The sequence below is a fragment of the Lytechinus pictus genome, chromosome 15 (assembly GCF_037042905.1).
Source record: "Lytechinus pictus isolate F3 Inbred chromosome 15, Lp3.0, whole genome shotgun sequence".
Lineage (NCBI taxonomy): Eukaryota > Metazoa > Echinodermata > Echinoidea > Temnopleuroida > Toxopneustidae > Lytechinus > Lytechinus pictus.
This window is the reverse complement of record NC_087259.1, coordinates 6,848,898-6,874,621: the sequence shown is the minus strand read 5'-3', so window position 1 is coordinate 6,874,621 and position 25,724 is coordinate 6,848,898. Positions and strand designations below refer to the sequence as shown.

The 25,724-nt window shown below is 36.5% G+C and overlaps 1 protein-coding gene and 1 long non-coding RNA gene across 3 annotated transcripts; one reads left to right on the top strand and one right to left on the bottom strand.

The window, feature by feature from the left end:
• Positions 1–5,619: 5,619 nt before the first annotated feature.
• Positions 5,620–9,901, top strand: LOC129260215 (uncharacterized). Its single transcript, XR_010295864.1, has 5 exons — positions 5,620–5,795; positions 6,365–6,547; positions 7,203–7,320; positions 7,738–7,852; positions 9,550–9,901. It is a non-coding gene; the product is annotated as an uncharacterized LOC129260215 (long non-coding RNA).
• Positions 9,902–12,003: 2,102 nt separating this feature from the next.
• On the bottom strand, positions 12,004–21,701 carry LOC129278287 (sulfiredoxin-1-like). 2 transcript variants are annotated; one of them, XR_010295846.1, is made up of 3 exons: positions 20,534–21,701; positions 17,335–18,766; positions 12,004–15,435 (listed from the first exon to the last, which is right to left on the bottom strand). XR_010295846.1 is itself a non-coding variant. In XM_054914489.2 (2 exons), exons 1-2 carry the CDS (start codon positions 20,864–20,866, stop codon positions 18,557–18,559), a joined length of 543 nt encoding a protein of 180 aa, XP_054770464.2. In that variant the 5' UTR covers positions 20,867–21,701; the 3' UTR covers positions 15,675–18,556. The 2 variants fall into 2 exon arrangements, 1 of the variants encoding a protein (XP_054770464.2); XM_054914489.2 differs by lacking the exon at positions 12,004–15,435 and having other exon boundaries at positions 15,675–18,766.
• Between the last annotated feature and the right edge of the window lie 4,023 nt (positions 21,702–25,724).

Genomic DNA, 25,724 nt, shown 5'->3' with positions numbered 1-25,724 from the left:
ACTGCCATACAGATGATGATGATGCATGTATTTGGCTAGAACTATGTATGGGGACCTAACCGAGACGAAGTTAACCAAATAAGCTAAGTCTATGCCCAAGCCAAGGCAGGCCGCAGTGCCCAGGAGCTCCGCAGCTTGGCGACGGAGCTGTACCCCTGGCCCTGAGTCCGTTGAATGGGTGCGAAAGGGCATTCGCGCAGAGGCTCTGCTCTTGACTTGGATCGATGTCACTCTCACGATTACGCCCACTAGTCCTCTCCTTGCAAAGATACATCGTAACTTAGAATCAGATCTAGAGTCTAAAACAATACGGCCAACTTTAAAATTAACTTGAACTGACATTGATAAGAAAGTAAGAAATAAAGAGAGAAAAAAATGACTCTTACCCCGACTCTTGCCAAATTGACCTCCGGCGTCTCACGTATGACTGGTCCCAGCCAATTGATGTTTGCCCCCCTCTCGTGACAAATTTCAGTACAGAGAAGGGAATTTCCCTCATTCGCTATCAGCTGATTTCTCAGACGGTACTATATGCAGCGTCTATCAAAAACAAATTTCCGGAAATGTAATTTGAAATAAGCCTGTTTGTAAACTGCGCACGAGCAGTAAGAAGGTATCACAGGCCTAATTCATTTCCCATAGACTCGTGTGTTAAATTGGCACTTTAAAAAATTCATAAAAAATAAGGATGAAATTCGGGGGTCGAATGTTTACTACCAGTGGATAGGATATATATCTGGCAATCCATATCTGACCAGAAAAGGGTCCCTCGACCGGCTCATTTTAAAAATAAATTGGCGTGTTTGAAGACATCGTCGGGGGGAGCAGATTCGGTGATTCATCACCTCAAACAGCAAAATAGCCCTAATCCTTCCGCCAGTCAAAATATAGTCCAAAATTGGTGATATTCCTTCCCAATTTGGGAAAAGGAAGTTCAGTAATTACCAAAAATAGAATCAGTGTTAGATGGACAATCATATGCATACACTTTGTCAATCAGCCATATCAAAATTTAAAAAATAGCAATGGGTTGGCTCGAATGAATATCTCTTGCTTTCCCAATATTAATAGGCCCGTGCGGCCAGAAGGTCATTTGAGATAAACCATGAAGGTGGATTTCAAATTCACTGACATAGGCACTTGTGCTTTGATAGTCGAATAGTCAAATGTGCCAAAAAACAAACAAATTTCCAAACTTTACCCTTGGTGCAGGAACCGCGGAACTGGGGGGGGGGGGGGGCTGGGGGGCTTCAGCCCCCCACTGTTTTCCAAAACCGTGTACAAAAACGTAAAAATTACCATATGATTGTGATTTTTAGCATGGTCAGCCCCCCCCCCCCCCCAATTTGAAAACCGTTCCGCGGCCCCTGTGGTGTACTATTCCAGTCACCTGGGGCCGATCGCACGAAAGGGAGTTTGCAAGAACTGTCTTTCGTGTCGCCCATTTTTTATGACGCGCCATGTGAAACACATTTTAAATAAATTACCTGCAAACATGTTTTATTCATCCGTTAAAGTAAACAAAACTTTTGCTTACAAAATGATGTGATATATCATGAAATTGTATACAAATTGATTTAAATGCTAGCTAACAAATTGTATTTGTTTATCATACATTTCAGAAAAATCCTGCATACAGCACATCATAAAGATGGGCCTTGGAAAGACCCTTTTGTGCAATCGGCTCCTGGTCTATACAATGCCTTCCGTTCTTAGAATTTGAATGCTTTGCTGGGAAAGCTTCTGCAACATCTTCATTTGAAAACGTTAGTGCTCATCGTAATGAAAAATCACGAAGGTCTTTTGAGAAAAGTTTGATCATGAGCTGTGAACTGGCTTATTGTTTCCATTAATCAAACAACTATAGAGACAATATTCTTCCAAATTTTTCACTACTCTTAGCAAAGTAATTCATTGTCCCATAAATAAGATTTTCCACTTTCTTAGCTTCAGCATTTTCTTATGTCATAAATTTCAATTTTTGGCAATGACCTTTTACTTACACATGATGACCCAAACTTTAAACCAGGGCAATTAGTTTTTGGTGTGACACAAATTTAAAGTGTTAAAATGAAGAGAGATGTGGGGGGGGGGGGTGGAGAGTGGAACTTAGAGGAACAGAGATAACCACAATGTTTATGCTGATAAGCAAAGAAACCAACACATTTCAGAAATGAAATCCTTTGCAGTCCAAAAATATATTTGTTGGCAGTAACTCAAAGAATTTCGAGGGCAAAGAACATGACGGACGGGACAAGGAAACATTTAGAATCGCGCCTGGTCGCGAGAGATAGATATATAAAGAGAGAGAGGTGGGTAATTGTGCTTTTTAAAATGTAAATGTATTTTCGAGACATATCTTAATATATCAAAAGATATTTGACACTTGGTCTGTATTTGTTTCTTAGCCATGGAACTTAGAACTTATATCATTTATCTATTTCATTTTTACTTTTTTGGGGGGAGGGGGCAACTGCTCTCCTTGTAAAATGAAAATCTACTTCCAAGACATTTTTTAATATATCCCAAAATATGTTTTTTTTAGTCATGGAACTTATCTTATTTTATTATTATCATTTTTTTTTTTTTTTTGGGGGGGGGGGGCGTGGGCAACTGCTCTCTACTGTACACCAGTGATTGTTAAACTGGCTAACTCAAAATGACTTGCATTCAGTATCTAAGGGTGACTTTCCAGGATGGCGATATGGTACCCAGGTAAAAAAACCAGTTGAAACCAGTTGAAATTTTAACTGGTTTCAACTGGAGTCAACTGGTACCAGTTGAAACCAATTGGCACAACTGGTAAACTCCCACCATGCCAGTATATTCCAGTTGAAACCCATTGTCTCAACTGGACATGCTGAAAACATACAAGTTTATTCCAGTTGAAACCAATTAACTATACTGGTATAAATTAGTACACCAGTTAATACCAGTTAAAACCAATAGGCCTTTCTGGTTTATCTACCAATAGATTCCAGTTTAAAACCCATTAGCCAAACTGGACCATTTGATGCCAGTTGGAACCCATAGAAACCCAATGGGTGTATATACCAGTTAATGCCACCTTAAACCCATAAACCATACTGGTATATCATTAAACCAATTGATAATAATAATAATAATAATAATAGCGGTATATTTACCCAGGGTAGCCGCTTCAGTTCCGAAAACTGTTCTCCCAGCGGGCCCTGCTATTATTGATACCAGTTAGAACCAACATGCATTACTGGTATACCTACCAGTTGATTCCAGTTAAAACCCATAAACCAAACTGGATCAGAGTGTTCCAGTTGGAACCCATAGACCTCCCATAACCCCACTTGAAACCCATTAACCATACTGGAATATCAAACCAATGGATACCAGTTAGAACCAATATAGGCATTACTGGCATATCTACCAGCTGATTCCAGTTAAAAGCCATAAACCATACTGGAGCAGATTATACCAGTTGGAACCCATAGACCTCCCATAACCCACTTGAAACCCATTAACCATACTGGAATTTCAAACCAATTGATACCAGTTAAACCAGCATACATTACTGGTATACTACCAGTTGATTCCAGTTAAAACCCATAAACCAAACTGGAACATATTTTACCAGTTGGAACCCATAGACCTCCCATAACCCACTTGAAACCCATTAACCATACTGGAATATCAAACCAATTGATACCAGTTAAAATCAACATACATTACTGGTATATACTACCAGTTGATTCCAGTTAAAACCCATAAATCAATTAAACTGGGACATATTTTACCAGTTGGAACCCATAGACCTCCCATAACCCACTTGAAACCCATTTACCATACTGGAATATCAAACCAATTGATACCAGTTAGAACCAATAGGCATTACCAGTATATATCTACCAGCTGATTTCAGTTAAAACCCATAAACCAAACTGGAACAGATTATACCAGTTGGAACCCATAGGCCACCCATAACCCACTTGAAACCCATTAACCATACTGGAATATCAAACCAAATGATACCAGTTAGAACCAATAGGACTTACCAGTTGATTCTAGTAAGAACCCGTATATACATATATAATATATACATATATATATATGTATATTAGAGGCATAGTGGTAATGCATTGTACTTATTTCCAACAGAGTTTATATATATATATATATATATTATATAAGAACTATGTTTTCATACCTTTGTTGTTTTATTTGTCGCTTCTCTTAAACTGACTTTTGAAATATTTTTGTAATTGTTGATATCTGCAGTAATCATTCAAATTTCTTATCCGACAAGTCACTGGCTCAATATAGCTGTAACCCACTTTACATTAATATTTATATTTTTTGTACAGATCATATTACTTCAAAGTCCTCTTATCTTTGTTTTTAATTCCTTTTGAGATAATTCTTTATGATTATCATTCATGAATGTGTTTCCTATAACTATTATTATTGTTACCATCAACAAAGCGTTACTTTTCTTAAAAAAAAGCAAGTATTATTTCATACAATCCACTCTTTAATCTACATGTATTGTTATTCATTCAACATTGGTTAAATATATATTTATGTGAAAATGTTCATTATGTTAAAGGTATATACATTTAGCCTACTCCCAACCTTTGCCCGTTCCTGCTTTTGACATTACTCCCCCCCCCCCCTCCCTGTATACTTTTCTTTTTGTATCCCCTTTCCAATATTATACATTAGTATACTTTGTTATTTTTTTGTTGCTTATTTGTTTACTGAAATTTTGCTCTGTACAAATTCATGTAATTCAGCCTTTTACCACAATAAATGCCATGCATTTATCCATCCTATACACAGCTCGATTGAGGATAAGAGGAAAAAAATATCTACATAATAACTAACTTAATTATTCTTTATGTTAATTTTAATATTTCCACCTTGAAAAGTTTCATTAAAGTATGTGGTTCGATATTACCATATAACTTAAATCGAAACATGTTATTCTCAGTGAAATTTTCTAGTTTACATTAAAAAAATTGTTATCCTAGATATTTGTTGCGAGAAAAAAATTTCTTCCTATTTAATCCCTTTTTTCTAATTTAAGTTAAAGAGGACTATTTTACACTATTTTTACAAATCACATAAAAATTAATGTATTTTTCTTTTTTTAACTCACTGATATTTTAAAAATATTTTTGAAGGTGAATAGAATTGCTATTTTTTTCTATTTATAACGCGCATATTTATTGCTAGTTTACAACCTTGCCATGTTAAGCAAGGCTATCTTTATCTTTCAAATAAAAAGAAAATAAATAAAATAGAAATAAAGAACAAATATTAAGCTAATTCATTCTTAAACTTTCAAAGAAAAAAAAAAGCTCCAAAAGCAGAGGCAAAAATCGTCATTTCTTGACTGGTTGCCAACCAAAACCAAACAAGAAGAAATTTGTATGTTAATTAAGAAGTTCGTATTTCTATTTTAAAACTTCTTTCTTGCTTTAGACCCCCCCCCCCCCCCTTCGTTATTCCTGACTCAGCAGATCTTCCTTCAATCACCGGGCGCGGGCGGGCCTGCGCATGCGCACTGAGTGCCACTGATCGCTATCGTCCGTATAATTATGCAAATTAACCAGCGCCGCCAAACGCAAACCGCCAATCTAATTTGAATTTGAAAGAGCCATCTTCGCCTCGCCGTTAATTTGCACCGCACTTTTATCGAGTGCTAGTGCGATAAAGAAGGGTAAAGAAGGCCGTTTTAATAATAATTCAACCACTGAAATCACACGGACCAGATTTGGACAATGACTTGAAAGCTAAGACATTCGCAGTAGGCTCTACAGGTAAGTTAACAATTTTCTATGATTTTCTTTTCGTAGTTTGTTAAATGGCGCGGCTCGCAGCTAGCTGCGGGGCTAGCTGTAACGTTAGAGTTCGTCAGGACATCCTGTTACTGCCCCTCAGCGCTGCCTGCCGGCCGCGACTAGCCGGGCGTGGATGTGTGGCTGCCATGCCGGTGCAAGTCTGCGCACATACATCATATTGACCTTACGATTTGTGTTAAGATTTAACATGAATTTCTTTTTATTTCACAAAATCTTTCAGTTGATATTGTTCCATATATTGTTATAAGTAAATGAGAGAGATATGTGATCGAATGTGAAACCGATTTTCTTGGTCTTGGAAAAAATCTGAGACTCAGCCAGTTATGATTTTCAATTTCAGATTTAACATTATGATAGTGGCCAGCGCCTCGTGTCTGCGCACCAATCACTATACACACGATTTGAGGATTTTGATGAGATTTTGAAATGCCGAAAATCGAAATTCATTATTTTTTCCACCATTTTAAGAGTCTGATTTTTTCATGAATAGGCCTAGCTGTTTATCACTTTTTGACTGTGTATTTCAGGAGAGAGGGAGACCCAAAACCACCTGGAGTCATACTGAGCCTCGAGGAGGAGATGAAGTCAGTGAACATGACCTGGGGTACCGGTAGTTTCCAGAAGAAGGCCCAGCTCAAAACCGCCAGGACTCGGGAGTGGAGATCCGAATACTTCGTTGCTGCCCTCCATATGAGGAGGCTGTAAGTTAGGTAATTCAGATGTCAAGTTTTCTTTTGGGGTCTTTGTGTATCCTCTATTATGAGAATTATGGAAAAGAGATGGTGATTTAATGGTTTTAAAGATGTAAAATATGAAATTCTAGCACTTTTTTTAGGCCTAATATGAGTTCGGACACCCTACTTATAATTTTTTTTTGAGGAGCGCGATATTTTTGTACATGACCCAAGCCTAGTTTCACCACAGATTAATTAATAGCTACACAGCTGTTGCATTTACAATTTTAATAACAATCTACAACAATTGAGCATTTTATAAAATTGAGTGTGTCTAGGAAAGCAAATTCGGAGGCATAAGGAGAGCCATTTGTTGAGCTCCATGGAATTATAAACATGAAGGACTGATCTCTGCGACATCGATTTCAGAAGTATTCCCAAGACCAAGTGAACTTACTCATTTTTTTAATAAATATGATGATGTGCTGTTTATCATTATAGTTGAATCATTGATTCACAATCCCATGTATTTTTCTTAATGTGCAAATGGAATTTTACAACACTCTGTAGTAACCCTTGCCCGCCTTAGGTGTAGACATGTATTGCTATTCACTGTAATATAGACGTATTTTTATTCACTGTTCACTGTACTGATTATTTTTCTCTCCATTGTTTTAAAAAAATTATTCAGATACATCGCATCTACCAGCAAAGAACGTGTGCCAGTACAGGGAAGGAATGTACCTGTCGCACGTGAACTCTTCAGAGGCAGTGAGGACAACAAGATCTGCAAGCAAGTGATCCTTTTTGTAAGAAAATTTCCAATTTGTACATTTCACAATTAATTTTTTTTAAAGCCTTTGTACACATTTAGAGTATCAAAGCTTACAATATGTAAAAATTAAATGTTTGCCCAAAAATCATTATGGGAAAGGTGGATTTCCAAGGAAAAATCAAATCTATCTTTGTTTACACAGTTGTACGAGCAACCTTATAGGAGGCTTGTCTAGGCTCCGTGATGAAAATACAATGTAAAAATTGATTCACAATCCCATGTATTTTTCTTAAAGTGCAAATGGAATTTTACAACACTCTGTAGTAACCCTTGCCCGCCTTAGGTGTAGACATGTATTGCTATTCACTGTAATATATACGTATTTGTTATTCGCTGTTGTTCACTGTACTGATTATTTTTCTCTCCATTGTTTTTGAAAAAAATTCTTCAGATACATCGCATCTACCAGCAAAGAATGTGTGCCAGTAGAGGAAAGGAATGTACCTGTCGCACGTGAACTCTTCAGAGGCAGTGAGGACAAGATCTGCAAGCAAGTGATCCTTTTTGTAAGAAAATTTCCAATTTGTACATTTTACAATTAATTTTTTTTAAAGCCTTTGTTCACATTTAGAGTATCAAGGCTTACAAAATGTAAAAAATTAATGTTTGCCCAAAAATCATTATGGGAAAGGTGGATTTCCAAGGAAAAATCAAATCTATCTTTGTTTACACAGTTGTACGAGCAACCTTATAGGAGGCTTGTCTAGGCTCCGTGATGAAAATACAATGTAAAAATGATAAAATTATCTTCATGGAGTCCTCTAGGCTAGCCAGTGACATGGGCCCAGGCCCATCAATTTTAATTCATGCTTTTGCATAACCAAATGGCGTGAATTTGGAACTGGAAGTATAATTTCAGATTGACCTCCGAAATGAAACGTGCACAATTAGTCTGAACTAAAATAACATTTCCTGAATTTTTTCTTAAATCTGGAGGCTGAAGTATTTTTTTATCTTTGAAATTAAATTGGTTCTCGTTGTTTTTTACCTCTGACTTACCAGTATGTGTGGGGGTACCGTAGAAGTAGAATTAAAGGGATGGTCCAGGCTGGAAACATATCTCAATAAATAGAGTAAAATTCACAGAGCAAAATGCTGAAAACTTGATCAAAATTTGATAATTAATTAAGGTTTTGAATTTTAAAGATTTGCATTATTCCGGTGAAATAGTTCTAGGCATGTCTTTATGAATATTCATTAGGTTGGCTGATGATGTCATATCCCAATTGCCCTTTTGTATTTTATTATATGAGATTAGGTTTATTAAGATATTTTTAACCAAGAACTATTGACAATTGGATTGACAACTGATTAGGTGCATTAGTTATTGACGCAACTTATTTCATTACAATGGAGACGCATCATTTACACATGTATGAAAAAATCAAACATTTATGATTTCATCTAGTAACATAAAAAAAAGGAAAGTGGAGATGTGACATCAGCCCACCTAATGAATATTCATGACGAAGTGCATACAACTGTTTTCACAAAATATTGATAAACTTTAAAATTCAATAACTTCTTGTTATCCTATTTTGATGAAATTTTCATCATTTTGCTCTGTGAATTTTACTCAAGTATTATTTAGATGTAAATATTTTCGGCCCGGACCATCCCTTTAATCCTCTGATAAAATTTTGTATTTCATTTTTTTTTTTTGCTTTGTCTTGCGTTTTTAAACATGTTCTGGGAACTGCTTTTTGAAAGTTGTCAGCATTAACAAGTTGTCTTTTTCCGACAGTTACCATAGTAACAGTCAGAGGCCAGTGCTTCTCAGCCAATCAAAAGCAATGATTTCACTGAAATAGTCGGCACTGACAATCATGAAATACCCATCAGATGTTAGCAGATAATGTGCAACATAGACTCCTAGATACATATATGCAAACATACATAGTCTAAGTCTTTATTATTAAAATAAATGTATAGGTATAAGGTCGAGGCAATTTTATCTCTGCGATGTCAATTTCAGAAGTATTCCCAAGACCATGTGAACTTACTATACATGTTGTAATAAAAATGATGATGTGCTGTCTATCATTTATAATTGAATCATTGAAATATGGAACTTAGAGAAGTTTCACTATCCCATGTATTTTCTTTATGTGCAGATATAATTTTACACCACTGAAATTTTGTATTACGGTATTCACAGTACTTATTATTTTTCATTCCATTGGTTTTTTTTTCTAATCTTCAGATACATCGCATCTACCAGCAAAGATCAAGTGCCACTACAGGAAAGGAAGGTACCTGTTTCACGTTTCCTCTTCAGAGCCAGTGAGGGCCCCAAGATCTCAATAAATAATAATTAAAAAAAGACTCCTTTATCATTCCTTTAAAAATAGTACATATTATTTATTGAAGGTAAATGCTTAGATGCATTATATTCAAATTTTGTCTCCAAGCTAGCATGTAAAAATTGGATTGACTACATATTTACTGTGTAAGTTAATGATCTTTGTTGACACATAATACAAGAATTATACACAGCATGTTACAGTTTGTAACATAATTTTCTTTCATTAAATTCCTAGTTTAAATACCATATAGATGTTTTTTGTGACTTTTGTCATTCTCTGATGTTTTTTGGTACAGATTTCAAGAGACTGAGGGATTGATTTACCAGAGCAAGTTTACAGTCCAATCCTGTTATATTGTGCATGTGGAAATTAACAAGGTTTCAATACAATGCTACAAATTTACCTTGATTCATTTCATCAGTCCTATGTGCAAGGATAATTATTTCACTTGTCCATGCACATTGTTATAACAGGAGTGGACATTCAATGTAAAGATTATTGAAGATAATTTATAATTGAAATAACCGCCTGAGAGGGGGGGGGGGTGTGTTGGTACCAATATTATAATGTGTGTGTGCGCAAGGAAAACGAAGGAGTGATTATATGAGAAGAGTAAAAGATCGGGAATGTACATATCCACATGATTCATTTTTGTTTATGCTATACATTGCAGGGTGTTTCTAACTGGTACCACTTGACAATTTATGTTTCCAACTGGTCCTAACTGGTGCTTCCAACTTGTTCTAACTGGCACCAGTTGACAACTGGTGTTTCCAACTGGTTTTAACTGGCACCAGTTGACAACTCATGTTTCCAACTGGTCCTAACTGGCACCAGTTGACAATTGGTGTTTCCAACTGGTTTTAACTGGCACCAGTTGACACCTCATGTTTCCAACTGGTCCTAACTGGCACCAGTTGACAATTTGTGTTTCCAACTGGTTTTAACTGGCACCAGTTGACAACTCATGTTTCCAACTGGTCCTAACTGGCACCAGTTTACAATTGGTGTTTCCAACTGGTTTTAACTGGCACCAGTTGACAACTCATGTTTCCAACTGGTCCTAACTGGTACCAGTTAGGACCAGTTGTCAACTGGTACCAGTTGCTAACTGGTACCAGTTAGGACCAGTTGCCAACTGGTATTTCCAACTGGTACCAGTTACAATTTGTCAACTGGATTCCAGTTGAATCCAGTTGATTCCAGTATTCCAATTTCCATATTGAATCCAGTTCGCTAACTGGAATCAACTGGTACCAGTACCAGTTGGATGAACTGGTCCTTAACTGGTTTTTTGACCTGGGTAGCTATGTAGAATGCTCGTTGCAACATATCGTTAAGTGTTCTTTTTCATTCTTTTCCATCATCTTTCTCCTAAAATCTGATCACCCTATTCTGTGTTTTTATATCACTTGTCATCCCGTTCTCTTTCAAACACTCCTTCTCTGTTTACACACATCACATGAACTAAACACATTTTTCATGCACCCTTACAAATAATGTAGATCAAGATCTTCTCTGTATACAGACATCCCCTGGAGTCATAATTTAATTTGTACATGTTTATTTTTGTTTTCAAGAGGCATATTACTCTTATCATTATTATGATCATTATTATCATTATTGTTATTATCATCATCATTATTACCATTATTATAATCATTATCTTAAATTCCAGCAATATTTTGTGATAACAGTTTTACGCATGCTGTTATTTGCAAATTGGTGGGCTAATGATGTCATGTACCTACTTTCCTTTTTTTCGCATTTTATTATATACATAAAATAAAAATCATTCAATATTTTTTTTTTTATGTGTGTGTAAAAACATGTTTACACAATAACAGGGGCTGTGGAACAGGGGGGGGGGGGCTGAAGCCTCAAACTGTGCACAAAAAATACCAATTACCATCTGATTGTGATTTTTTTATGTCAGCCCCCCCCCCCCCCCAACTTTCAAAACTGTTCCACATCCCCTGAATAATTCAGTAGTTAATCTTATTCTCACATTCTTGGAGAACATTTGAATAAACATAATTTTTCATATCAAATACAAAAGAATAAGTGGGGACATGATATAACCAGCTCGATCATGGTATATTCATTAGAACATGCATAGAACTGTTTCACTGACATACGGCAAAACCTTTAAATGTCATAACTTTATCATTTTTTGCCCAATTATTTGTTACGTTTTCAGTGTTTTGTTGGTTTGATCTTTTTCCAAAACTCATAATTTTCAGCCTGGAATACCCCTACATGTATCAACTGACTGACTGCCAATGAAAAAAGGAAAATATATGATAAATATTATTAGGCAAAATAAATAATGACATCACTGTACAAGGTCATAACTATTGATATGCTTTCATCTATTTATCATCAGTAGCTACATGTACATGTATTTATTGCATTTTAATATATTTTCCTTTGAACATAATCACATAATAATCCAAGTAAATGGTATTTCCATTAGTGTCATACATAAATATTTTGTCTACATGAACTGATTGATCTCAAAGTAACTGTAGACATACTAATATATATATATCGTAATAAATATAATTAGATATAAAATTTAAAACTATTATATACCTTTACTGTACCATTCTTACACACACTTTCATTAAATCACCATGGCTTAGAAATATCCATTAAAATCACACAAGTTGTACCCCTACCCCCATCCATTACTCGAGCAATTAAAGGGGAATCCAACCCAAATAAAAACTTGTTTTTATAAGAAAAAGAAAAGTCAGACAATTTGATAGGTGAAAGTTTGAACAATATTGGACAAACAACAAGAAAGTTATGAATTTTTAAAAGTTGTAAATATTGGTAATCACTATACCCATGGAGACTTCAAATTGGCCGCATATGGGATGTCATAGTGATGTAAGGCAAGGACTACTCTTCCATGTACTCCAATACATATTATGGCTAATATGTCATTTTCCCCAAAAGTTTTATTTCAAATTATATTTTTCTTTCATGAGGACATAAAACAATATACTACCTGGGTTATATTTAGATTACTGCCCCAGGGGAATGGGTACTTAGGAGAAAACCACAAATCCCTGATAATAAAGTACATGGCCTATGGGAAAGTTGTCCTTGCCCATTGTCATAATTTACTTACTCAGTTGCCAATTTGAAATCTACATAGTATTAGTGATCTCAATTTTAAAGCGGCTATAACTTTCTTATTGCTTGTCCGATTTCTTTCAAACTTTCACCATTCTGTTAAATTTATTGTTCTCCTTCCAAACACAACATTTAATGGCCAAGGCTGGATTCCCCTTTAACACCATTGACATGGAATGTTCGAAACAGCAAATACTCAAATGATCATTAGTTTCTTGCAAAAAAGGGTTGCATTCAGATGCAACTAGTGCTAGATGCACACTCCAGTTTGGCGAAAATCAAGTTGTGCCTGATATTTTGACTTGTGTTTTTTTTGTAACTCTGTCTGTGGAATTTACCAGTTAAAGGGATGGTCCAGGCTGGAAATATATATCTCTTAATAAATAGAGTAAAATACACAGAGCAAAATGCTAAAAATTTGATCAAAATCGGATAACAAATAACAAAGTTATTGAATTTTAAAGATTTGCACTATTCCGGTGATCAATTCTAGGCATGTCTTTATGAATATGTATTAGGTGGGCTGATGATGTCATATCCCCACTTGTTCTTTTGTATTTTATTATATGAAATTAAGTTTATTCAAAAATTTTCTACCAAGAACTAAAACAATTGGATTGACAAATGATGAAGTGCTTTAGTTATCTATTGCTGCAACTTATTTCATTTATAATGGAGACACATCATTTACACATGTATGAAAAAATGAAACATTTATGATTTCATGTAATAACATAAGAAAAAGGAAAGTGGGGATGTGACATCATCAGCCCACCTAATGAATATTCATGACGATGAGCATATAACTGTTTTCACACAATATTTATAAACTTTAAAATTCAATAACTTCGTTATTTGTTATCCGATTTTGATGAAATTTTCAGCATTTTGCCCTGCAAATTTTACTCTATTTATTTAGATATATATTTTCAGCCCGGACCATCCCTTTAAACTGACTGAATATAACATATCATAAGGCACAACATGTATTTGTGAATCATGGTCTATATTAATTTGTTAATCTAGGACCGAGGCGGAGGCAGTGGCACTCAAACATACTAGATGCTGTGATTTGAATTTCTTCTACTCCGTGCACATGTAGTTCCAAACCTGGGCTCTGAATACATGTACATGCATGTAACGGAATAGTAACTCTGCCATAGATGGTAAACCACGGTAACATCACTCAACAGCCAATCAAATTCAAGGTTCAATCTGAGTTATCAGTGATGACAAAGGTACATTGATTTTTTTTTTTTCAATAGCAAAGAAATTAAAAAATAAAGAAAAATTAAGGTTGTGCACGTATAACCCGGGGGGGGGGAGTCAAATGTAATGCTGTCCCGGGGGGGCCACTTACATTGACGAGTGGATACCATGCGCGACCAGAAAAACACGTAAAAAGGATGTCTTTTTCAAGATAGGGCACGTTACGTACGTAACGTGATAAGGGTGTCAAAAACACAAAAATAATGCAAAAAGGGTATCTATTTCGCTAGGAAAGCTACGTGTTTAGGGTCAAATTTGCGGGGATGATAAAACAAAATTAAAATGTTTTATAAAGGATGTCCTTTTTGCCCCAACACTACGTGTTTAGAGTCCGATTAGCGCGAGGTGTGGAAGCTGGGGCCGTACTAAACCAAATGGTGTGTAAACTAAAGGTAAAACCGACGACCGACAGAACAAACAATAGAATATCACTGTACTTGTTTAGGGGTTCATTTCAGGGAATACTTGCCAAGAGTATTGTTTTGTTTCCAATACTTGTTAAGGGTAGGGTTTCAGACGCCAATACTTGTTAAGGGGTGCATTTTCAGAATATGGAAAATACGTGTTTAGGGTGCTTTTCGAGACCACATGGTCGCGCATGGTATCCACTCGTCAATGGAAGTGGCCCCCCCCCCGGGATTGCTGTACACACGCGAGGCCAAATTATTTCAAAATAACCCCCTAAACAAGTTTTCGCGGGCTTTATTTACACATTTTGGCCCCTAAACAAGTTGTCGCCAGAATATGACCCCAGAAAAAAGCTTGAGGGAAAAAAAACATACCCTAAACATGTTTGGCTAGTCTAAAAAAAAAGCTTTGGAAAAATAACGTACCCTAAATACATTTGAACCTGCAATTGACAATTGACCAGTCTTTAAAAACACCCCTTTCAACGCGTTTTTTTGGTCACGCGTGTGTACAGCAATATATTTGACTGCCCCCCCCCCCCGGGTATAACCACTGAAGTTAAGTGGGTATAACCAGTGACAAACTGGAGCTGTTCTTGTTTATATCTTCACTAAGTTTTCAGGCATAGAGGGCAGTATTTAACAAAGGAACATGGAACTGTCAGTTTGTTTAAAGGTCAAGTCCATCCCAGAAAAATGTTGATTTTAATAAGTAGAGAAAAATTAAACTAGCATAATGCTGTAAATTTCATCAAAATTGAATGTAAAATAAGAAATTTTAAAGTTTCGCATATTTTTCACTAAACAGTGATATGCGCAATTCAGTGACATGCAAATGAGTCACTCCATGATGTCCATCACTCACTATTTTTTTTGTTTTTTATTGTTTGAATTATACACTAATTCATTTTTTTACAGATTTGGCAATAAGGACCAACCTGACTGAACCACATAGTATTAACCCTAAAAAGACTGGGGGGGGGGGGGGCTGATTCAGCCCCCCCTGGACATTTCTCGCGATAAATTTGTAACGTGAAAAGCTGGCGCCGTGCCGTTCCATGGCTTTTTTCTTTCAAGTCTTGCGCAACTTTTGAGACCAAATTTACGTGGTTCCGAAATTGCGCAACATTTTGTAAGTGCATGTCGACCCGAAATTGCTCAAAAACCTGAATTTGTGTACAAATCCAATGCAAATTCATGTGTTTTTAGCCAAAATTCATAAATGTATCATCATTTTCAATTTTACTAATCAAACTTAATTAATTTCATCTTGTTTATGGTCAGAATAAAGTAGCGGACGATTTCCATTGAAAAAACAACAAGTGGAATGCCTCTGGCCGTCTCACCTGCATCACGCAATTCAATATAGCAGCAGTGCTGATTTTGAAAACTACTATAACTCGCACAAGATGTTCAGTGATACTTGGTTACTCTTATTTCCACGTTTTATGAACTAGACCAATACACTTATAGAGATATGATGGCAATTCAACAAATACCCCCAACGTGGCCAAAGTTCTTTGACCTTAACATGACCTTTGACCTTGATCATGTGACCTGAAACTCGCACAGGATGTTCAGTGATACTTGATTACTATTATGTCCAAGTTTTATGAACTAGACCAACACACTTTCAAATTTATGGCTGTAATTCAACAAATACCCCAATTTGGCCAAAGTTCATTGACCCTAAATGACCTTTGACCTTGATCATGTGACCTGAAACTTGCACAGGATGTTCAGTAATACTTGATTACTATTATGTCCAAGTTTCATGAATCAGATCCATAAACTTTCAAAGTTATGATGGTAATTCAACAGATACCCCCAATTCGGCCAAAGTTCATTGACCCTAAATGACCTTTGACCTTGGTCATGTGATGTGAAACTCAAGCAGGATGTTCAGTGATACTTGATTAACCTTATGTATAAGTTTCATGAACTAGGTCCATATATTTTCTAAGTTATGATGACATTTCAAAAACTTAACCTTAGGTTAAGATTTTGATGTTGATTCCCCCAACATGGTCTAAGTTCATTGACCCTAAATGACCTTTGACCTTGGTCATGTGACATGAAACTCAGGCAGGATGTTCAGTGATACTTGATTAACCTTATGTATAAGTTTCATGAACTAGGTCCATATATTTTCTAATTTATGATGACATTTCAAAAACTTAACCTTAGGTTAAGATTTTGATGTTGATTCCCCCAACATGGTCTAAGTTCATTGACCCTAAATGACCTTTGACCTTGGTCATGTGACATGAAACTCAGGCAGGATGTTCAGTAATACTTGATTAACCTTATGGCCAAGTTTCATGAACTAGGTCCATATACTTTCTAAGTTATGCTGTCATTTCAAAAACTTAACCTCAGGTTAAGATTTGGTGTTGACGCCGCCGCCGCCGCCGTCGGAAAAGCGGCGCCTATAGTCTCACTCTGCTATGCAGGTGAGACAATAAAACACAAAGAGTCGAAAAACAAAGAAATACATAAGAAATCTAAAAAACAATAAAATACATAAGAAAAGAATTGTGATATTGAATTTTTTTAAAAGTACATTTGATCAGAATCCTACAAAGAGTCTGTGAATAAAAAAATAGCAGTTTAGAGGCCTTATTTAGTTAATTAGAGCAAATCTTTGATTTTACGCATAAATTAGCATAATTAATGAATTATGAGATTTTTCGGAAAATTTGATCCTACAGTCTTGGAGATTATGCCATGGGTAATGCACGTGCCAATTTTCGTCGCGATCGGGTGGTCGACAGCCGAGATCATAAGGGGGGGCTGAATCAGCCCCCCCCCCCCCCCAGTCTTCTTAGGAATCAAAATAGCCTAGTCTATTTAGGGTTAAACAATGCTAATTTTACATGTTCAGGGAGGAAGTACTCGTCGTTTCACTTGATAATGAGAAAATTAGAATATTTCATATAATAAATGACAAAAGAAATAGTGAGTGGATGATGTCATCAGTCTCCTCATTTGCATACCGACCAGGGTGTGCATATAGCTGTTTTGTGAAATTAAGCGAAACTTCAAATTGCCATAACTTTCTCATTTTACACCTGAATTTGATGAAATTTTTATTGATATTCCATAGAAAGGTAAGTAAATTTCATTAAAATTTAATGTTAATTAACATACAAGGAACTGCAATGATAACCCTGCATATTATGTCAGGAACATTGATATCCTGACAGGTAGCATCAGTGGAATTTCCTCCATTTCTGCTGATACACTTCATATTAGTGAACATAATAAGAATATTTGCCCATTGACCAGAGATGGTAAAAATACGGCTATGAGATATTGCTATTTCAATTTATCAAATGCATTAGCAGCTACAATATCTAAACCTTTCACTCCTCGGGAGGGAAAGTGCACTGCAAAATCTCCAGTGAAGTGTGAAACAACACCAGTTTGGTTTTGGTCTAACACCAGATAGGTGTTTATACAACACCAATTAGTATTAAAACAGCATTGGTTTGATTCCAAACTGGTATTGGTGTGGATATATATAGATTCCGGGCTGGTGCTATATCAACACCAGAGTTTTTGCCCTGTGTTAAAGTCAATAGCAGAAATCAGACTAACCTTAGTTTTCAGTTTTTACCAGAGTTTTCTCAGGTAAAAAGTTTTATGCAACAGGCCCCTGGTTTCGTTGAAGATATGGTACAATGATCTGAATTTTGAGACTATTGGACTTGAATGATCAAAGACTAATAGTGTATTTTAGCTAGACTTCAGTCAAGACTCAAGACCCTGTTGTTGATGTTGACTAGTTACAGAATGACACGACATTTGCTTGGGCGACAATTGCTCCGGACTTTATTCGTCTAAGATATAAGGTTAGGGCTGCAATAGGGTTTTATGTTAGGTTTAGGATAGAGAATATCATTAAATCCAGGGCTTAAGTTGGACATGCCATAATGTGTGGAATTTACAGTGGAGCAATTGCCACCAGAGCAAATGTCACGGAACCAGTTACAGCTTTAATTAGGGTCTGTGCCTGCAGACTAGCAAACTGTCCCATCATTCAAATGGACCCCTACATCTCGAATAATTAAAAATAGGTTGATCATAGAAGGTCAGGGGTCGATGAACCCAAGTACATCCTGAGGTCATGAACAGTAGACCGAACTAGTTTGCAAGGTATAGTCTTCATCTTCAGTCTCTTATAGGCATCAAATCTGTGGCATCCACCAAACGAGTAGTAATAGTTCCCACCGGCACGACCCTTGATCCAGAGGACATCTATAGGAGGTACCTTGTGAACTTGACTCGGGTCCTATATGTTTCCAAGAAAATGAAAATTACACAGAAAAAAGGTCAATGTGTATTTGAGGAAAAAACATGAGAAAAGATTTTGACATAAAAATGCTGTCAAACAATCGATATAAAAGTTTAATATTCGTACTGATATATTTGTACTGTCAAAATTTGTACTGGCAAAATTATTTCCAAACACCCCCTAAACGAGTTTTTCTCTGAATGCAAAATAACCCCCTGAACAAGTTTTCGAGGGCTTTATCTACACATTTTTATGCCCCTAAACAAGTTGTCGCCAGAATATTACCTCGGGGAAAAAGCTTGGGGGAAATAAACATACCCTAAACACGTTTGGCTAGTCTTAAAAAAAAAAGCTTTGGAAAAAAAATACCCTGAATATGTTTGACCCTAGGATTGACCATTGACCAGTCTTTCAAAACTACCCCTTTTTTTGGGAAAATCAGTGTTTTTGATACCCGCAACAAGTGCACGCACCGCCTGCACCCAAAACTGAAAAAACATCCCTTTAAACATGTTTTTTTTGTCACGCGTGTGTACAGCAATATATTTCACTGCCCCCCCCCCCCACCAGAGATTTTGCAAAAATATCCTGAAAAGCCTAGGGCAAGCACATGGGCCTTACTTGTCAAAGCGCTCAGTTTATGTGGTACTTTATCACAACTGTACACAATGACATGCCCACAAAAGAAAACATGGAATAATGTGAAGCCTCCATACTAATGATTCATTCTACGCCATGGAAAACCTTTAGAAATTGCTTTGATTTACCATGAAAATGATGAAACACAAAAGAAATCAGAAGCTGAGGACTAGCTAGCCCCAAAATGTCCAAAATATTCAGCCCTTTTACAGCCCAGAGAATTCAATAAAAAAGGTGATTTGGAATGAATGGCATTGGGAAAAAATTAGCCCACGTATAGAAGATTTTTCTCATAAACATTTTCAAAATCCAAATCAGAATCATGCTAAGCTTTAAGATTCTGTTTCATCATCATCATCTGCTATAATCTTCAAAGGGCTCTGCAGCCTATCATGATGTATGTTACTGAGCAACAGAGATCACTCGTTTGTAGATTACTTTCATCGAGGTTTGTAAGGTTTGCAATTTTTTTTTGTTCACATAAATTTACAGCTTGTGTAGTAATGCATGTCTACACTACAGGGTATCAATACAGGCCTACAATATGTTTTTTATTATTTGTGAATGAAAGAAACTATCAATTCTTACATACAACGTAAAATAGAGTAGGCTATGTGAACCATGACCTCGGACATTGGATGAGGAGTTGAGAACCTTAAAAATTAAAACATTCAAAAATGAACTAAGCAGAGATTAACCGATTGAGCATGAAGCCCAAGATACTTGATTCCAGCCCCAGTAAAATATACCATGGACCTACTACAGTCAGTAGGTCCATGAATATACCAAAATCAAATTCTGTTAAGTGTGTAAAAGTTTGAAAGTAACGGTAGGTAAGGTAAAGAACAACTACGCACATTGAGGCCTGTTCCATTAGTTTTAGACTCAAATTAGACTTAGAGTACTTATAAAAGTACCTATTTTCAAAACTATAATTTTATACAATTTTACATCTCATCAGACTATAACTTTAAGACTTTTCTGTTCAAATTCAACCGGAAGTAGGAAAAAAAAATTAAGAAAAGAGAACAAAAGGGGGTTTGACTTTGGTCATTGAATTTTTGTTATTAGTGGAGCCTGGAGAGTGGAGGGGACACATGGAAGTTTTTCCGCTTCAGTGCCAACCTGTATGGTCTCCATCAGCGATGCAACTTTGGCTTCATCCAAGGATGGTGGAATTGGTCTAATGATCACATCCATTGGAACGTCATAGACCTCTTGAATCATTTCAGTCTGAATGCTCCCTTTATTAATTTCTTCATTCTTCCCCTCATCACTCATCATCCTGCAGTAGATCTCTCGCCCAGCAGCGACAGAAAATATGTCTTCTGCACGAGGAAAACGGCAAGTCCTTGTTAAAATTTGTTGTTTATTGATGGATTTTTTGGAGTGTCTCAAGGTCGCCTGTGCGATGCAGATTCTTGCTGCGATACACATGTAAAATGTCTGTCGAAACATCAGAAATTGAGGACTGAGGTGTTTTTACTTTGTTACTACTATACTAACTTACTTACTAGTACTACTACTACTAGTAGTAGTACTCCAACATTTGGTTCAGATGTAGATAACCCATTAACTGTTCAGATGATCAGATCTGTATGAAACAGCACAATACTATGTTCGGGTAGCCGTGTACATGTACATTAAAAAACATGGTTGTGAACATGACAAAGTCATTTCAGCCAAAATTCAGGCCTGGCCCTGAGCTAGTAGTAGTACTACCAAGTCGCAGTCGAGACGGGAATCATCAAATTCAAAGTCTCCAGCCGAAACTCTGGCGTCCTATGCGTTTGCACTGTCGCAGACACTGCCACTGCACAGCAAGCTGGATTCTGGCTAGGGCACAGTCCACAGATAAAATTTAATTAATCCGCATAGCATTAGCAGTAAATCTGATCATTCTGGTAGTAGTTGAAAACTTATAACGCTTCATTCCTACTCCATAATCTGCAGAAAATGTTAAATCTTCAACAGGGAGTTTGGGCTCGGAGATTTAATACTGGGGAGCCGAGCCATTAAACTTCCGGGTTTGCGAATTTGCAGTTGCTGCCCTCTCGTGTCCATTACCGTACCGTACGAAAATAATTGGTGATCGATCGAATTTGCGTTTCAGCTCAGAATTCAGTTTTGAGGCCGACATCAAACACTTCACTTTTCTGGAGAGTTATTTGTGCTGAAGTAAATCTAATAGCTTCCCAGAACCGTTACAATCAGGAATTCCCTTTCCAGGACGTATATTGGGCTCGTATATTGACCGTAACCGAGGTGAGTTTTAAATCAAACGTTTACGTTTCTTTCAGTTTCAGTGCAGTGTTCAACGTTTACTGTCAAGTGAATGTGAGAGAGCGACTCCGTCTGAATACTGTGCAAGTGCCAATCAATGGCTATAAAAGAGAGCAGAGATCGCAATTCGAATGCACTGCTGTGCACTGTTTCTGTGTACGAAGTGATCTAATGGGAGTTAGGCCTCAACTAGAATGTTGTACACTTTGCATGCATTTGATAGGGGAACTGTTTCGAAATGAGGATTCTAATTCTAAACATCTTCTTCCTCTGGCAGTGGCATGTCTGACTTAGCCTTAGGTCTTAGCCAATAGAGTTTAGACCAAAAAAAGCTTCGGTCTTTGTTATAATATTGCCTTATTCTGCTGAACTTCTTTGGCTTTACCGTCACAAGTCCAGCCACCAATTACAGAGACCAAAGTTCTAACTTGGTCTGTACAGCCTACAAAGTACAGGGACTCAATGCCATGGCCATATGTTTATCAGATAAGTTCGGATAAAACCAGGGAAGTGAGAGTTGCGCGACAGCCGAAGTAAGTCACTGTTTTTCCCCCCCTTTTTTAAAGTTTATTTTTTCCCGTTTCGGTGCATTTCAGGCCAAAACGGAATATTAATAATCTTTTGTGTATCATGGCATGATGTCTAATAGTAATACCGGGACTCCGGTGCGTATGGGATACAGTACTTTGGTCTATGGAGGGAGAGGTGCTGCGAAACCAGGCAAAGTATCACCAGAGCATATCCTGACAGAAATGGACCGATTTTTTTTTGGTGTCTACAGTTCTAGACTAAGTTTCTCTAGCACTTGTGTGCGCTGTGCACACAAAACAGCTACAGTGATATGCACAACTCAAAGTCAAATGAGACTTTCGATAATGTCCCTCACTATTTCTTTTGTTTTTTATTGTTGGAATTATACAATATTTCATTTTTTTTGTATAGATATATGACAATAAGGACCAACTTTACTGAATCATATAGTATTATTAAAACAATGCTCATTCCACATGTTCAGGGAGGAATTTATCATTTCACTTGACAATGAGGAGAAAAATAGAATATTCCATATTTCATGTACTAAAATACGAAAGAAAAAGTGAGTGGATGACGTCATCAGTCTCCTCATTTGCATATTATATACATGTAGACTCTATATAACTGTTTTGTGAAATTAAGCAAAACTTTCAAATGTCATATCTTATTTTTCATTCGATTTTGATGAAATTTTCAGTGTTATGCTTGTTGGATTTTCTCTCTTTATGAAAATCAACTTTTTTTGTTGGGGTGGACTTGTCCTTTAAATTATAAGTTGCAGTGCTCAATTTTTGTCTCACCTGCATAGCAGAGTGAGACTATAGGCGCCGCTTTTCCGACGGCGGCGGCGACGGCGACGGCGACGGCGGCGGCGGCGGCGACGGCGGCGGCGGCGGCGGCGTCAACACCAAATCTTAACCTGAGGTTAAGTTTTTGAAATGACAGCATAACTTAGAAAGTATATGGACCTAGTTCATGAAACTTGGCCATAAGGTTAATCAAGTATTACTGAACATCCTGCCTGAGTTTCATGTCACATGACCAAGGTCAAAGGTCATTTAGGGTCAATGAACTTAGACCATGTTGGGGGAATCAACATCAAAATCTTAACCTAAGGTTAAGTTTTTGAAATGTCATCATAACTTAGAAAATATATGGACCTAGTTCATGAAACTTATACATAAGGTTAATCAAGTATCACTGAACATCCTGCATGAGTTTCACATCACATGACCAAGGTCAAAGGTCATTTAGGGTCAATGAACTTTGGCCGAATTGGGGGTATCTGTTGAATTACCATCATAACTTTGAAAGTTTATGGATCTGATTCATGAAACTTGGACATAATAGTAATCAAGTATTACTGAACATCCTGTGCAAGTTTCAGGTCACATGATCAAGGTCAAAGGTCATTTAGGGTCAATGAACTTTGGCCAAATTGGGGTATTTGTTGAATTACAGCCATAAATTTGAAAGTGTGTTGGTCTAGTTCATAAAACTTGGACATAATAGTAATCAAGTATCACTGAACATCCTGTGCGAGTTTCAGGTCACATGATCAAGGTCAAAGGTCATGTAAGGTCAAAGAACTTTGGCCACGTTCGGGGTATTTGTTGAATTGCCATCATATCTCTATAAGTGTATTGGTCTAGTTCATAAAACGTGGAAATAAGAGTAACCAAGTATCACTGAACATCTTGTGCGAGTTATAGTAGTTTTCAAAATCAGCACTGCTGCTATATTGAATCGCGTGATGCAGGTGAGACGGCCAGAGGCATTCCACTTGTTGTTAGAATTTTTTTCCCTATCTATATTTGGTACACTTCTCGTAACATAAGGAAAGATTCATATTAAATATATCTACAGTCCAAGTTTAGGTTCGCAGACATGTTTATATATATGGTCACCCTCACATACATGTTAGTGCAAGGAAGTTTTGTTATGTTGGCAAAATTAGCTTCCCAGTCCACTGATTGTGCGTTTCGATATTTTTGAGTAATTCTGTTTTGTAAATGTACAGTCAATAACCCTTTTACAATACATGTACATGTACATGTAGATGGCACTTGATGCACATAGCCATAGGAAACTACTGTACATGTAGCTAGTAAAGTTTAGATGGTGAGCAATTATTGAATCAACGGGAGCAAGTGCCTGTCGTCCATTTGGGACTTTTTGAGAATCATTCTTTACCTTGTTGATTTGATAGTGGACAATTGAGGGAGTTTTAATACTGGTCACCCAATACATGGAACTTAATAGTAGGAGTGGGCTATAAATGGGTGATTTTTAGTTTTACTGTGACAACAGTTTTTTTGTGTTCCTTTTACCTTATCTCAACATGAAATGACAATATTTTTTGTCTCGGGTCCGAGAAAAAAGTGTGCCGGGCCAAAATCCAAAATGACCGCCATAACCCCCCAAAATCACATTTTGGGCCACAAATTTTTTATTTGATGGTCTTTTTCTCTGGTTTTGGTGTCTATTCATATGTTTCTGGGGGCAGGGAATATTTTTTTCCTAAACTTAGTACTTTTAAATCATTATTTGTAGTTATAAGGTGATTTTACTTAAATTTACCACTATTTAAAGCCATTTTTTCAGTCAAAAAGTAAATTTCATCGTTATGTGGTTCTTGAATATTAGACATTACCAGTTGAACAGTAGCAGGCAGCTTTATATAGCTATATTGCTTTTATTCCTCTACTTTGGGTTTTTACGGATATTTGCGAAATATATCTTATCAAATAAAAGAAAATGTCATTTATCCATAGGGGCTATACGGTATACAATGCACTGTACTATACATACTACACTGCATATATCCATGCATTAACCACCATGACATATGAAAAGGACTGTATATAAACTATAGTGTCATAGAAATGAGCTCCTAACGTTATGAATTAGATTGTGAATTGTGAATTTGATTGCTTGTCAGCTGATGTATATACATGATGAAACCAGCAACGTAAATTGCACAAAAATATCACATATACATGTATATCATATACGTACATCACATTTTTAACCATATCTTCTCCATTTGGAGGCTTTTTTTTTACCTGGTTGTGGTGTCTAAACTGGCCTATATTTATGGGGTCAGTTAAATATCATGGTAACGCTGATCAACAGCAAATCAGAATCAAGGATTCCATGCAAGTTACCATTACCATTTGACAAAACGTCCTCAATTTCTGAGACAAAACATATCTTCAATTTCTGAGGCATCTAATTCTAAACCTGAGAGCTCATTTCTATGACACTATAGTTTGTACAGGCGTTGTTAGCTGTCATGGTGGCCAATGCATTTATGCAGTGCAGTATGTACAGTACATTGTATATATGTACTGTATAGGCCCAATGGATAATTGACATTTTTTATTTAATAAGATATATATTTCACAAATATCCGTAAAACCCAAAGTAGAGGAATAAAAGCAATATAGCTATATGAAGCTGCTTTCTATTGTTGACCTCGTACCATCTAATATCCAAG

Bases quoted from the DNA above. Each gene is read 5' to 3' on its own strand.
- LOC129278287 (XM_054914489.2), bottom strand. From the start codon at position 20,866: ATGTTTCGACAGACATTTTACATGTGTATCGCAGCAAGAATCTGCATC. The intron at 18,767-20,533 runs GTTGGCACTGAA...GGAAACATATAG, and splicing joins CGCTGATGGAGACCATACAG to GACCCGAGTCAAGTTCACAA.